We start from the raw sequence: 16,493 nt of genomic DNA, 5'->3' as shown, positions 1-16,493 counted from the left end.
AAAAATATGAACTATCTTTGGCAACTAAACAGCTTAGATGAAGTAGAGAAATTCCCTGAAAGATACAAAACTGAAAGACATAATCTAAATAGTCATGTAGCAAAGAAATCATTTTAAAACTTTCCTGGAAAATAAACTACATTCAAATGGCAAAAAATAAAAAATAAAATAAAACAAAAGCATGGAAGACATGCTCTAAAATCCATCAGGAAAGTTAATAAAGGGAATTCAAATTTTAAAAAAAGGCTAAGTATGTCTAAGGACTGCACCATCTTTAATCCTGGAAGAAGATATTATCACTAGCTTCCTGTGATTGACTGAGAATTAAAGACGAAATTAAGTTTTTCTCAAGAAAAGAACTTCGCAGGGCTGGGGAGATGGCTCGGTAGAATAAGCGCGCTTGCCTGGCAAGTGCAAGGACCTGAGTTCAATCCCTAGTTCCGCCAAAAAAAAAAAAGAAAAGAAAAGAACTTTGCTCTTACCTCATAAGACCAGACACACTGCACACCCGCGAACCTCCGGACACATCTTCCCACCTCCACGTCCTCATGGGTGGTGTACATCTCCCGGAGACACTTGCCAATGTGTGGGACCATTCTCCGAAGCACCTCCCGGCTCATGATTACACCAGGCCCCCCCATGCAGAAGTTTTCACCGGGCTCAAGGGCCAGTTTCCCCATTTCTTCTGTAGTGCCCAGTCCTGTTTGCCCCAGAAAGAGGGCCTCACTGCTATTCAAACTCCTCAGGAAACTCTCCAGCCGATCTCCTTTGATGTAAACATCATCATCTGCTCTCATAAACCATTCATACTTGTCCAAGTAGTGGTCATGCATGTACTTGAGCATCATAAAAGACTTCTTCTGGGGAGGGTAGGAGTCATCCACGCCCCGCAGTGGCACTATTGGAATTGGTACAGATGTATCTGAACCCTCACTAGAGAAGAACTCAACTTTCCCAGGAATTGTCTTGGACCACGTTCTGGAATGAAAATAAATATCAATTAGAGAGCAGTTTGTCCCAAGCTTCTTATTTTCAAAAGTTCACACACCAGCTCATTTTAAATCAACATGTATAATGGCTTTACCTATGTGGACTTCTTGCCTCCCTGAAGTCCAGGCTGCCAGGTACAGCACCACAAAATCCAAATTCATTTTTTAAAAAGTCCCAACAAAAATGAAGGATAAGGTATTAAAATAGTTTCATGGTCACTCAGTTTTAGCTATGACTGCCAGGGCATCAAGATAACTGAATTAATTTTCTGATGCTATCAACTCCTGTTAACAAACAACTCAGCTCTATAAAACAAATAAATCAACTGTTCACTCAAAATTTTTTAGAATGTTCAACAACTGTCAATATATACTAAGCAAGAGGGACGCAAAGGTGAACAAAACAACATTTTGACTCAGAGCTAACATCAAAGGAGACAGGCATTTACCAGGACAATCACATTATCCTGAACTAAAATACACACTGGAAGAAAACAGCATGACAGGCCCACGGAATAAAATATGCTTCCCTGATTTACTGCAGCCAACAAATAACATACATTAAAAATAAGAGTAGAAAGGCAACTATATAAAAAATTTGATGGTATTCATTAAAACTAATGAAGAAGCACTAAATCACAGGGAGTGGTGTATCACACCTACAATATCAGCACTGGGGAGGCTGAGGCAGGAGGACTGCTGCAAGTTCAAAGCTAGCTTGGGATATATAGTAAGTTGAAGGGCAGACTGAACTACACAAGAAGACTTTGTTTTGAAGCAGCAGCAGCAGCAGCAGCAGCACTAAGTCTACAATTGTTACATTTAAGATAATAAAACTAAACATAGAGCTGGGGAGATGGCTCCGTGGAATAAGTGCTTCCCTGGTAAGCACAAGGGCCTGAGTTCAATCCCCGGTTCCGCAAAAACAAAAAAAAAAACAAAAAAAAAAAAACCTAAATGTAAAAATAGATTTGTAAGATAGTTCTAAAGCTTTAAATTTATGTACCCTTAAGTGATCTGGGGGCTAGGGAGATAGCTTGGCGGGTACTGGGGAGATAGCTTGGCAGTCTAAGCTCCTGCCAGGCAAGCACAAGGACCTGAGTTCGATCCCTGGTACCGCATTCCGCGCTGGCCCCACACCAGGCCAGCCACTAAAACACTCCGCACTGGACAGGCTGAGACAGGAGGATCACTACAAGTCTGAGCTATGTAGCGAGACCCTGTACCACATAAATAAATAAATAGTCAAGGCACATACCAAATATTCAAGGTACATATTGTAGAAACACTTTTACTGTTGTCATATAGTATTACAGACTATGATACATGCTGCTAAAACAAATGTATGTAAAATAAAACTGCTTTGTGACTGTAAACAAGATAAATACAGAAGAGAGACAGAGAGACAGAGTACTGAGGTAGGGGTGCCACGTGGAGAGTCAGAAGAACTGACAGGCCCAGCCTTTACACTACAGACGCCATCGATGCGAACAGAGCGGAAGAGATGAGATGAAGCTGTATGTGTTCTGAAATGTCCACAGCACAGCAGAGTTGAAGGAAGCCTAAACAGAAGCAGGAAGACCAGTTGAGCAGCCAGAAGCAGCCCAGAGTTTGCACCAGAGCTGTCTGCCCACAGAGGGAAGACTAATGATCAATCGGAAGGAAACAAAGCATCCTTGTGCTGAACAACTAAACTAACACTATCATGTTGCCTTTCATATTTCATATTATGTGTAGTAGACTAAAGTAGTTTTCAGCTACAATAATTTATTTATGCTGACTACTTTCCAAAAAAAAATACAATGGAGAATAAATAAAAGATAGATTGAGTATCCCTTATCCAAATGCCTGGACCCAGAAGTGCTTGAAATTTTGATTGTTTTGAATTTTGGAATATTTGCACAGACTTTATTAGCAGAGCATCTATCTAAAAATGAAAAATGCTCTGAAATCTGACACTGGCAGATTTGCACACTGAACTGAACAGTTTACTGTATTTCAGACCACAGCAGATTTCCAAGTTAGGTGGTAAATTTAATTATAAGAAAACAGGGTTGGCCGGATAGCTCAGGGGACTAAAGTGTCTATTTAGAGAGCCGCAGGGACAGGGCTCCATCCCCGGCGTGCCATGCCAGCCCCACCCCTGGGGCTCACTGAGATAGTGACTGAGACTGGGCGTGGTGGCACGCGCCTGGAATCCTAGGGCTTGAGAGGCTAAAAACTGGAGAATCACTACGGGTCCGATCTGTGTAGTGAGACCTTGTAGACTCTCTACTAAACACACTTTAAAAAATATAATTTCCAAATGATGTTCTCTTCAGTAAGTTTTATTTTACTTAACTGTTACAACTGTATCTATACAGTGAAAAAGTGACTTGACAGTCAGTTAAACATAAATATACACGCATCAGTAATGGGAAGGCTTGAGATTGCCTGAAAAGATCTGTCAAGACAGGGAAGAGGTAGTGAAACAAGGACACGTAGGGGCGAGGGCGCGACTCATAGGAGGAGACAGGTGACTCTCACACTCTGCAACTCTATACTGAGGGGGAATTTTATTAAGCTAATCACATTCTTGTCTTTGAGAAAAATTTGTGATACAATATACATCAAATTTATCACTGGTAGCTCCTGACATTAAGTAATACACACTGTGAACAACCATTACCACCACACACCTCTAGAGTTCTTTTCATCTTACAAAACTGAAATTCTGAGATACCATATTACTTTTGTAACTTAAAAAATAACTCATGATGAAAGATTTGGAAAACAAATGACCAGCAAAAAGAAATACAAAAATGACTACAAGCTTCTCTCAGAGGAAAATTCCAAAGAGATTCAACTTTATCCCAAACATGTTTCTCGAACAGTCCAAGGCTTCACTACACACGGCTCTTCCTTAAACCCAGGGCATCGGTCATAAGGACTGCCACTGCCGCACCCACCTACCTGCACAGTGCAAAGTGCTACTGAGTATCGCCTCATCATGCCAGCAGCCATACAACATCCTCATTTTAAAGATGCTAAAAAAGTATCTTTAAAAGTGGATAAATCATTGCAGGTATTGTTTGCCTATAATGCCTAATGATTTATAATTGTATATTCTATGCCATTTAAGTGTTTAACAAAGAGCCAAGGACAAATTTGGCATATAAGGAACACTACATTGTTACTGATATTATCAAATATTGCATTTCATCTTTATAAAGGAATGCTTTATATATTTATTTATTTTTATTTATTTATGTGTGTGTGTGTGTGTGTGTGTGTGTGTGACCAGCTCAGCCCACCAGGGGGCGGGGCTGGCTGGCATGTGGTGCTGGGGGATTGAACCGCGGTCCCTGTGCTTTGCTAAGCTTGTTCTAAGTAGGTGCTTTAGACCACTGAGCCATCTCACCAGCCCAAGGAATGCTTTAAAAATGGTAAATACAGTAGGAATGAGGAAATAGTGTGAAGAGAAACAAAATCTACATATAAAAGGACAAATCTTTTACAAATGTGAATGAACTGCATCATACACAGAACATGTGACAATCTACACAGACTCTGCAACGCAATCACACACAGACGGGAAAGGATTCTGCAGCCCAACTCCAACTCAGGATGCCAGTGATAACACTAACTAGACTCCCAGGCAAGTCGATGAGTCCCTGATTCCACTCTCCTTACTCAGAAATGGTTTTAATAATCACAATAATTCTTTGAAACTGTGGGTGACTTCATTGGTTGATACATAATAAAGATCAATAAACGTGTGGACTAAATACTGCCCACTCCTGGATAGCAAGTGACTTCCAGATGTGTGCAAAAAAGCACAGATCATTTCCAGAGGCACTTCCTTTCACTTCCCGCCAGCCAGTCCCACTTGGTACGACTCCTACCTTTACAACGCAGATACACTCACAGCACAAGACAGCGCTGACTCTCAGGGAACACGGAACTGCTACAGCTGAAATGAGTTTCTATTCATGGTACTTCTGAAATTTAATTCTAAGTAGCTCCTATTATCTGGCGACTGACTTTAAAAAGTATAATGAATAAAAGCAACTTATTGATACATGCCATGCCAGTGAACCAAGATGTGATTTTGAAAACAAACCAAGTTAAGTGAGTGCGGAAAGTGGCCAACCCCAAAAGCCAAGAAAACACTAATGCTCTGGGGAGAAGTTGCTAATTCCAGCCTCCAGTGCAACAACCTGTTAAAGAGGCAATCGTCTGCAGGGATAGGTTCTGGACTCAGGCCACTGGAGTGAGAATCTTCACTACTCTGGCTAAATTATTCTTTGCCTAGGTTTCCTTGTCTGTAAACTAGAAAGTGTATCTACCACGAGGTGGAGTGGGGCACTCCAGTAATCCCAGTGCTTGAGAAGCTGAGGCATGAGCATCTCTGCAAGTTTGAGGCCAGCCTGGGCTACATACAGAGTTTGAGGCCAGCCTGAGCTACACAGTGAGACCCTGCCTCTAAATACATAAGTAAATAAATAAGAGCGTGCCTTACATGAGAACAACAGTACCTGAGGGTTAAGAGAATTATAAGTGTTTTAGAAGTTCTCCTGCCATTGTACCAGCATGACTTATCAGGGGAGACATGAATTTGCAAATAAAATGAGGTAGTGAAAGGAAAAAGGTGGGAGATGGGAAAGTGTGGGCCCAAATGGAATAGTCAGTTTTAAGACAGCACACTGGAGTGAAAGTATTGTGGAAAATCCCTCTTGCATTTCTGGCTAAAAACCCAAACCTCAGGATATGTACTCAGGATTCTGTTTTGTTATCAATCTTATATCAAAATGTTACTGTGGTGCAAATCTAAGATCACATTTTTAAGCATTTTACTTAAAACACAAGACTCACACTAGACTGAGACTGAAACTTCCCCTCCTGGACCGTGGGGCAAAATCTACTCTCGCGGGGCTGCTTCCTATGGAGCCCAGTAAACAACACACTGGAAGCATGAGATACAGGCCCATCACAGGTGCAGCTAACACTGAAGCCTCAACTGTGACTTCAAATGGCATAATTTGTCCAAGAGGAAGTACTTAAATTAATTGTAAAAACAGACAGTCTAAGCTAAAATCCATCCTTAAAAGCTTTCCTGTAGTCTCACGGCAACTCCACCCAATTATTACCAGTTCCTTTTTTGGTAGCTGGAGGAAAAACCACATGTCCTTTTCTGTACTAAATGCCTCGTGGTTTGAGAGAATTCTCCCTATGCACACCCTACAATCTTAATTATGATCTTTTCAATTAGAGTAACTTCAGCTTAAACAGAACTCTGCAAAGTGAACAACTTCTGAAACCTAACTCTTAATACATCATTCTGATGGAGGAGTAAGGGCACATTAATACTCTCAAAGAACTGAAGGAAAACTGCTGAGCAAACAAGCTGGCCCGCCTTCTGTGACAGAAACAGGTCAAGCTCCATAACTGTCATCAGCAAATGTCAGCTGCCATCAACACGTTAGTGGAGCTCTTAACGGAGACAGCAGAGCGCTGCAGAGGCCCTTGCCAGCTCAATTTTCAGCGGACTGACACCCAACTCTTTCTACAGCCCAGATAAGGCAGCTGAAAGCTGAGTGTGCCAAGCCAATCTTCGATTCCTCCAGATTCCTAAACACTATCCCTGTACCAAGTTAAATCTCGTTAAGTAATGCAGCTAGACTGACACTAGCTTAGTGAAGGAATGCTAAGTTGTGCTAGACACTGGCATCAGTCTCCATTTTTATTCAGTGTGATTTTGAGAAAATCTATGTAAAATTCATTTCTGTACAAAACTTGATAGCACAATCACTGTATTGCATCTGATACCACAACCACAACTATAATATATGGTAAGTTTAAAAAGTAATAGTATCAGTTTGAGAAATGGCTTATTAAAAGAACAAAGGGACTATGTAAAAATAAAATTATATACAAATCTACCCCAAAGCACTCAGTGTGGTTATTTTTGCATGGAGAATCAGAAGGATTTTTATCTATGTTTTCTATATTTTGTGATATATGAATATATGGGGGATAACTGGAGAAAAAATGACTTGGGAGAAAGCTTTGAGCTAACAAGCACACAAAGAAATAAAAATATCAAACAACAGAAATTTTACTTTTGTAACAAATATATCTAACTGGCAAAAACTAAAGGAAAATGGAGTATGAGTTCTATTTAACGTCTCACTTTAAATTATAGTAATTTTCAACATTAAAAAGTGTGGGGAGCTGGGGAGATAGCTCAGTAGAATAAGTGCTTGGCTGGCAAGAGCAAGGGCCTGAGTTCAATCCCCAGTAACGCAAAAATAAATAAATAAATAAATAAATAAATAAATAAATAAATAAATAAATAAATAAAGTGTGGGGGAGATTTTCTCTAAGTTTTCCAAAACCACGGTTACATACATTGTCTGCTGGTCAGAGTGCTAAATTTAAAAGGACTCGTGACAAAAACCACCTCTGATACAGCTTCCCAGGCCTTCTGGCTGAGATGAAGCCTAGAATCAGATCAGAAGCTAGATTCAAAGACAAAGAGAGACGAACAGTTTTCTTTTGCTAACTGATGGCATAAGGAATTAAAATTATCTACCTTCTTCCCTGTCATGGCAAGGACCAAAGACAACCAGAAGGCACAAAGGATGAGCAAGAAAATGAAGTTAAAGAGAGATGAGCATAAGAGATAAAGAAGAAAATGAGGCTTGAGACGATCAAGGGCAGGAAACCATTGCACACACGGCTGCCCTGCCCAGTTCTGCACCCAGGGCAGACCTTGGGCCAGTCAGAGAAGAACCCTTAGGAGACGCCCGCTCAACCCAGTGAGTCCACGCAAGGAGACTCTGTGCCATCATACAGCCTGTACAAGTGGTAATGTTGGGTCCACGACCAGTTACAAGCTTCCAGGGACAACCACAAGTCACCAGACTGTGTCCTGTAGTTCAAAGGTAAGTAGAAGGACTACTTCAGACACTCAGATGATGGCAGATTTCCCCCAGGTGCACCGTGACAAAGTTGGACAGGGCAGTGTTTTATAGGAACACAGAGTGATAGAGCGCCAGTCTTAGTTTTTTTCTCCCCCAAAACGTGCATGGAAGTGCTGTTCTGTCCTAGCAGGCAGGTCTGCCATGGTCCCAGTAAAAAGTCAGAGTCCTGAGCCTGCCGTGTGCCTGATGCAGGCCTCTTGGGCTGAAGGCGCACCCCACCACGGGCTAGCACTATTTGGTCCACTCTCCCTGTCCACTGCCTCAGTATTAGGAGCTCAGAATCAGATGTACTAACAGTTTCACCTTTCTGAGCATTTTGCTTTCAGGTATGTGGCTTCCTCCTAAAATCTTTGACTGACTCACACTGTCCTTAAGACATGACTAACCTCAAATCCTTTCTGGAATACATGGGGAAATATAACAGAAGATGAGTCAAATTATACTCTTCAGTGTTGATCCTAAAAAAATAGACTTACAGGGAAATCCAGTATTAAAGAGTATTTTTCTTCTTAATTAAGCTGTTGGCAGTGTGGATTACAACTTCCCACCTCAACAATGGCCTGGACACCAGCCCAGAAGGTATTTCCAAGGTATTAAGAGCTAAGATAAACCTGTCCTTCAAATCTAGGTTCACAACAAACAATGTGAACAGTCATTTATAGGGACCACAAATACACCCATTTTTAGTTTGAGAATTAAAACTCAGAAAACATATTCTGATCTCTATTTAAAGCTTAGACTATTGCTAAACTATTGTATTTAATTTGTATATTGCTGCTGAACTCTTGTAAGTGTAAGTATGCAAGTAACTAAGGGATAAAAATAAACAGGGAGCACGTTTTCAGGCCTGCCTGAATCTGTTTTCCTGGGTTCCCAATTAGCTCCAATAAATATAACTTTCTAGGCTGGGAAGATGTAGCTCAGCGGTACAGCACCTGCCCAGCTTGCTCAATGCTGCAGATTTAATCTTCAGCACCATCACAAAATGAAAAAAAAAAAAAAAAAAAGTTCATGAACAAAATCTAAACTTAAGGAAAAAAAAAAAAAAACCCGTTTCATGCAAATAACAAAACCACCTTGAACTTACTCTGGTCTTTGCGTATTAGCATCTCCCCACAGTACTGCCTGAAATCACCTGCTTAGCAACAGCCAGCAGTCCCCTTCCTAAGAGTATGCACAGAACACACGAGGCTCAGCCATCCTAGAGGGGTCTCAGAAGTGTGTGAAGTATCATTATCCGTAACAAACAGGTTCAGGGCCAAGTCAGGAACCTGCCCAAGGTCATAAAACTCCTAAGCATGAGAAGGCAAATGCCAGGCTACAGCCTCCACAGTCCAGCCTGTTCACTTTTTATCCCACAAACTTGTCTCCAGGCTTTTCACTCACACTTCTTTTTTAGTCTTGCAGCTGATAAAGCTGAGGAAACAGTCATCAGGGCTATAAGCAGAGAGCCTTACATACACTTCATTCACTTCTACCAGCCCTCTGCCTGGCTTTGCAAGAGGACGAAACTGCCCGTCAGGGACTCCTCTATGCTGGATTATTAACTCTCAACCACAAAACTTGACTCAAACGATACCTTTTATAACCTTCCTGCTGTGTGAATCTGTTTGCTACCCAAGACCCTATCCACTTATTTGTGAACACTATGATACACAACACAAGTACACAACAAAGCTGAATACACAATCAGCCTTCGCACCTCTGACCAATTTACAAACCATACATTCACGGCATTACTACTAGCTACCTTTTCAACTATCTTCAGGTTTGCTTCTTTAGCACCAACTTCCTATCAAATCAGAGCAGAATACCCCTTATTCTTTTCGTGAACAGAATAAACGCTGTGGCCATCAATCCTTCAGAAATGACAATGAATTAGGTGAGAAGGCAGACAGTTAATGCTGTCACTTCCTTCTCCCAGACATCACTCAGAAGCAGGCAATTACAATACCTGAAGAAAACATACTAATAATAATCACATAACTATGTTTAACTTCCACTGCAGGACAAGCTTAACTATTATAACTTAATGAAACAAGAATGACCACGCCCACAGCCCAGGGCCAGGGAGCCGGTGGGCGCTCTCAGGGACCCAGAGCCCGCTGCAGCGCACCACCAGCAGTGTGCCACCACGGAGACGGAGACGGAGACGGCGCCTCACCTCGAGACCCGGGAGCAAGAGGCCAGCTGACTGGCTCTGGCCTTCAATTTAATGCAGTCAAAATCTAACTAAAAGTTCTTCCCAAGAGCTTTCACTTGGGGGGGGGGAGGGTCTCAATTTAGTTTTATTACAAAATAACTTCATTGTAGAAAATTATAGAAACACAATAATAAAAAAAGCATTCAGCAGCAATGAGGTATACGCTTACTTTGCCTAATTTCAAAAAACTCTCATACTTGACACCTTATTTCAGAATTTAATCTCAAGTAATTCTGCATGTCTTCATTTCAAGAAAAATGTTTCAGCCACACTTTTGTTTTTGTTTTTTTATTTTTTATTTTTGGCGGAACTGGGGATTGAACTCAGCCCCCTGTGCTTGCCAGGGAAGCACTTATTCTACTGAGCCATCTCCCCAGCCCCGTTTTTTTGTTTTGTTTTGTTTTTTGTTTTTTGTTTTTAGTGCGGGGACTGGACCCAGGGTTTTGGGCTAGGTGAGTCTGCTACCACGAGCTACACCCTACCTCCAACACCATTTTTAATGTTTAGAGAGGAAAATCACAGTACACAGGAATCTGATTAGCCATGATCTATGCCCTCTAATGAAGGAGGCAGAGATGCTTGAATTATCTACTTCATACACATATTTTTTCGCACATCTTTAAAGTCCTTTGGAAGACGTCCAGAGCAACTGCCGGCACTCAGGATTGATGCATTTTGAAGCTCTTGGGAAACTGCCAAAGTGGCTCTCAACAGGCACGGACATTTTGCCCTTGGGCCTTATCCCAGCCACCCTCTACATAGTAAGGCTGCCAAGTGATCTTCTGAAACTCAAATCACATCAAGCCACTCTCTGCTAAAATACCACCATCAGCTCTAGATACCTACAACCCCAAACCCAAATTCCCAAACCTGACACACAGGTGCCCCCCCCTGCCTGGCCCTGTGTGTGCCTGCCTGCCACTCTGGCCAAAGCTCTAAGAAAGCTCAGCCCTTCTCACCTAACCCTTCATCACTACCTCTTGCTATTTTACCTTTTAAGACACCTGCGAGTGTCTGTCTCAAAAACTCCTAACCCCTTCAGAACTCAGCAGGGAAGAAAGGGTGGGAGTGCAGGTGAAACCACCCTTGAGTGTACTTACCTGGTGAGTGTAAGCCTCATTCTTCTACACTATCGTTTTGTTTCCTTCCTGGACTAAACTGTAGGACTGAAGCCCAATATTAGTAATTGCCTTTCAAGTAGCCAGCAGACTAATCCATCGACAGGGAAAAGTCAAACTGCCAAAGTAATGAGAACACAACCATATAAAACCCCTCACTATGACCAAGTCCAGCCCCAGAACAGTCTGACGGAGGACACTGGGATCTTGAACCATAACTACACTCACTTGCAGGACCACACTTTTCTCCAGCTTTTATAAGTAATCTGTGACCTGAAGAAGGTTATACTCAGAAGTTCACTTACAAGTTGACTGCTTGGACTTTACATGTAAAAAGCCTTTCGTACAAATGAGCCAAAGTGAATTGCACTTAAGAGTGGTGGTCTGAACTACTTAAAAGATAAACATGGTTTACTTAGCTTGAGAAGGAAATGAACTCTGAGATCGAAAGGGTGGAGCTCACTAAGGCTGGTAAAGGAACGGTCAGCCTCCACTCACCACATTAGTAAAAGGTCACTGACTGCTACAACAATTTCCTGAAATGAGATTCCTGTATCTAAAGCTAATGTTTCTTACTCTCTGTTCCCAGTCTCCTACAGACAAATACTAATCTTTATATGTGTTCTCCATCACTCCTGAACCAAAGAAAGAAAAACAACCAGGCCTTCCTTCCCAGAAAGTAGAGAAAGACCCTGGGGAGGTAAAAAAGAAGGCAAGAAAGAGGCACTAGATTGGCTTGGTGTTCTCGGGATTAAAATGTACTAAAAAGCCAAATGTGTAGGCGTTTTCTTTTTATCAAAATGGTGACTTTAAAAAAATCTAAATCACACAAAACTCTTCCAGCAAGAACAGGTAAGGGCAGCCAAGAAATGTTTGAAACAGATGACAAAAGGACCTTGTCCACAGAATATTAAAATATTATTCAACTTCCAATAACTTCAAAGGGTGGTACTGGCAAAAGAACAAAGAGAAAGATCAATGGGACAAAATAGGAAGCCCAAAAACATAGTTTGGAATTCTGAGTATGGTGAGGATGGCATTTTGAAATGGGAGGCAAATGAGAGCTCACTCAACACACGGCGCTGAGACAATGTACTTTTGGAGGGAAAAGTGAGCTTCCCATGACCTACCCTTTCTAGAACCAGAAAAAAAAAGGTCTGAAAATCTCCCTAGGGCAGTAACTTTCTGAGCTTAAGAGGAAGGATCTAAAATCACAAAGGGATAGATTTTGCATTAAACATGTAATCTCTATCAAATAACTAAGAAAAAACAAAAATATGGAGAAAATATGAATTGCAGTAATTTAACTGAAAACACAAAAAACTCAAATTTCTACTACCTGTTGATAATTAGTATAAAAAATTATTTCACAGGAATATTTTTAAAATTTTAATTAGTTTATTTGTCGTAATACATATTTTATTTAACCTCCAATGTATCCAAAGCATTATTTTAGTAAGTAATCAGTATAAAAATTGATTTTCAATCCTCAGTACCACAAAAAATAAAAAAAATCGAGATATTTTACTTTTTTCCTTAAGTCTCTGAGATCTGGTGTGCACTACAGTAACACCACCATTCAGCCACATTTTATGTGGGTAGCAGCCACCCCAGTAGCTACCATGCTGGACAACACAGCTCCAGACCCATAGTCACATTTGAAAAAGGAAGTCTTATTTGAAGGCAACAGAATTGTGCGATTCTCTCTGGATTGCACTCAAGTGCTATTTGTTTATCCTGGGTTCTGGAGAATCGTATCATTTTAAAGTGAAATTACCTATCATACAAATAAATGTGCAGATGAGTCAAATTATTTTCTATATTCATCCTGACAACCCAGCTATTTCTCTGTCCAGCTTAAACACTCAAGTGGCTTCTCTGTTCACTTAGAATCAGCCCCCTCTAGCAGCTCTGCCAGCTACTAGCTCCTGTCCGCTCTTGCCCTCTCGCGTTCCTTTCTAAACCGGCGCCTGCCTTGCACCTGAGGCTCTGCCCTCTGCCCTTCTGCTTGCCACTGATATTCACAACTGGCCCCTTTTATCACATAGTGCCCATCATCAGTTAGGCACTACTGTCTGTCCCTCCCACTTGTAGTGCTGTGTCCCCAGGACTCTGAGTCAGGACCCACTCGGCTCCTGAATGTATGTGCTTTCTAAAGGGACGAATCCCAAGCACATCTGAAGGTTTTCATGAATCAGGATCACTCTTATGAACCTAACAGCTACGTGTCTATTCATGGTCTCAGAAGTCAGCTTTGGCTGATTTAGGATCTGCTAAACTTTTGAGGGTTGTTTGTTTTGTCTCTGCCACTTGCCTGCTTTTTGTTTTTTATTTCTTGTCTCCTATTAGTTGTCACTGCTCTGCCATCTCTTGGTGGCCACCACCCCAACTTTAACATATGGCAAGTCTAGAAGGTAAAAGTACATGAAGAGTGGGCTGTTGTATCATTAAAATGTAATAATTTCAGCGGGAACAGACATATCTTGGATTTTTCAAGGGCTTTTTAGCTACCTTCTAGACAGCAGACAGCAGCTGGCCCGAAGGGCTTGCTAACCACTAGTCCCTAAATCTGAAATGTGACATTTCAGTGTTGTCCTACAACACAACACCCCCATATTGAAAGTGATGGTACTTCATTCTTCCACAAACAAAAACAATAGTTTCATGTAAAATTGAAAAGGAGGGGCTGGGGAGATGGCTCAGTAGAGTAAGTGTTTCCCTGGCAAGCGCAAGGGCCTGAGTTCAATCCCCAGTTCCGCCAAAAAAAAAGGCTTTTTTGTTGTTATTTAATGATGTTTCTCTTAAGATAAAAAACTAATTTCCTTTTTAGGAGAAAAGTAAAACTGGCCACATTCAGCTCCAAACTAAGGCTCCCCTTGTGCTAGAAGATTCAGGATCAAGCGTAGTACTTTCCATGCATTACTGTACATAGAATTTCCAACTTCAGAGTTCAGTGTGGACTTCTGGCCCAGGCTGCAAAGTGGGACAAAACTATTATCATAAACTACACCCTATTCCTTCCATCTGAATGCAGGCCTTCCCTAAACGTTCCTTAAGGCTGAAATTGTCTACTGCCTTCTCCATTGCTAATTTAAGCACAGAGAGGCAGGCTCAGTGGTAGGGACCCTAACCTGCAAGGTAAGGCCACCAACAACTAGGTTCTTGGGCCACTTCAAATCAGAGAGATAAAGAAAAGGGCTGTGAGAAAGCTGAAGAACTGACTGGCTGGGAAGTGGCATGTCCCGGAAGTTTTCCCCTCTTAGAAAGACAGAGGTGTGCTTCTACCTTTCCCAAGAGCCTACAAATAAACAAACAAACAAGGAGGTGAACAAACAACGAGGTGAAGCCTTTTTTTTTTTTTTTTTTTTGGTGGAACTAAGGATTGAAGTCAGGCCCTTGCACTTGCCAGGGAAGTGCTTACTGCACTGAGCCATCTCCCTGGCCCCTATACTTGATGTTCTGACTTCTGGCGTTCTGGTGTCCTGGCGTCCTTTCTCATCTCCTGTTGCGTCTTTTCTCAGGGCCAGGGATGTATCAAGACTACTACAGTAATTGCTCCCAGAGCTGTGATTTCACATGGCCTGCCACCAAAGTGTAGTCATAGGGATTTTTTTTTTTTTTTTGCAAAACCATAAACAATTCAGCAAGCTTATCTTCCATTTCTAGTTTGAATAAAGAGTGTAAAATCTCAGGTAAGTCATGGAACACCTCCATGTGCAGGATCCCAAGTCACTGCATTAGCCTACACCCACACTGCCTGTATTCTAAGCTTTTCAGCAGCTCAGGATGTTCTTGGCAGAAGGTGGGCTCTGGCCTTTAGCACAAGGCTTAGGGGGTAAACGCTAGGAAGAAGAACGGAGCTGTTCCAAAGGCAGCCAGCCCTTCCCTACTGCTTTTTATTTTTCTTTCTTAACCTTTACTTCCTCCCTAAAAGGAAGCAGATACCTGTATACGCCCCTGCCCTTACAATGTCTAGTGCCTTAAAATTCAGACCAACACTGAATGCCCATAAAAGCTGATTTGCTAAAGGTACTGCTTATACACTAAGAACAAACAACAACTAGCAGATACCTGCTCAGCACCGACTGGTCTAAAAATTCATTCCCACAACATATGCGCTCTGAAATCATCCCCTACACTGGTTTTTTTGCGGCCAGATGAACTCCAAACTTGATCCACATACTAATCGTTTCTGTCCTTCTCATATATAAAGTTTCCACCCAGTCCCTTTACTGAGTCTTCAACCCTCTTACTTTAGACGTGCAGTACTCCAATACAAATCTGACTCTAACCATGCCTGCCACTCCAAAATCATCTCAGACTGCTTTGGCTAATCCCTTTGTTAATCCTGAACAGGACTGCTGCCACGTTTATGATTCATTTCGCCAACTAGAGCCCAGTTACTGGATAACATTTCGTACATCACTTTAACTGGGCTAATGGACACCGGAATGCAGTCTTCCACCGAATTGAACACGGGAACAGTCTTCCCCAAGGTCCTTTCTCTTCCTTCAACAGACCTGGTGTCATAAAAGGCAATGGGTACCCTCTTTCATTTACAGAAATACAATCTTAGTAACGATAAAACCTAAAGTAAGCTATGGAGGGGCGCCATCTAACTAATTTACAAGGACCCTAGTTTTGTGATGGCAAGATGCACATTCTAAAGGATCAAATTATTATCTCACTGCAACCGTTATCACAGGTAAAATACTATGCTGAGTTTTCCCACAACCATAGGAAGGAGGCAGCCTCGTTCAAGAAGGCCCTTTTAACAAAAGCGAAAGCTTACATCTGTGTGGAAAAACTCGAGTACCCCATGCAGGAGTAGGGCGGAGGCACCTCGCCCTAATCCGTCTGCCCAGCTAGCGCTCTGGAACGTAGCCCTCAACATCCCGCCTCTCACATCTGCCACCAAGCCCGGCACGGCCCGGGGCACCCGGCTCGCACAAGCAGCCCGGGAGCCTGGGCGTGGGAAGCGGGCCTGGGCGGGAGCCAAGGAGCACGGGTAGGGCCGCCCGCGGGGATGCTGGATGCTGATGCCGCAGGCGGCGTCCGACCGGGGCTCACCTGTAGGCGGCCACGGCGCGGGTCTGCAGGTATTTCTGGGCAGTCATGACTCCCACGAAGATAAAGTTCCCGTCGCGCTGGCCGCCATCCGGGCCCGCGCCGTGCAGCCAAGGCTGCGCCCCCCGCGCGTCGCCGCCGCGCGCCCCGC

The 16,493-nt window shown here is 42.4% G+C and overlaps 1 protein-coding gene across 1 annotated transcript in view; it reads right to left on the bottom strand.

The window, feature by feature from the left end:
• Chsy1 (chondroitin sulfate synthase 1) overlaps positions 1–16,493 on the bottom strand; it is a 76,755-nt gene that overhangs the window by 55,356 nt on the left and 4,906 nt on the right. Inside the window, exons 2-3 of the mRNA XM_004623447.3 lie at positions 16,346–16,490; positions 483–978 (exon numbers count right to left, since the gene is read on the bottom strand). Of these exons, the coding sequence (XP_004623504.1) occupies positions 483–978; positions 16,346–16,490 (641 nt within the window). The remainder of the gene's footprint in view (positions 1–482; positions 979–16,345; positions 16,491–16,493) is intronic.

Source organism: Octodon degus, unplaced genomic scaffold, assembly GCF_000260255.1.
Source record: "Octodon degus isolate 3935 unplaced genomic scaffold, OctDeg1.0 scaffold00002, whole genome shotgun sequence".
NCBI lineage: Eukaryota > Metazoa > Chordata > Mammalia > Rodentia > Octodontidae > Octodon > Octodon degus.
This window is presented reverse-complemented; position numbering and strand designations above follow the sequence as displayed.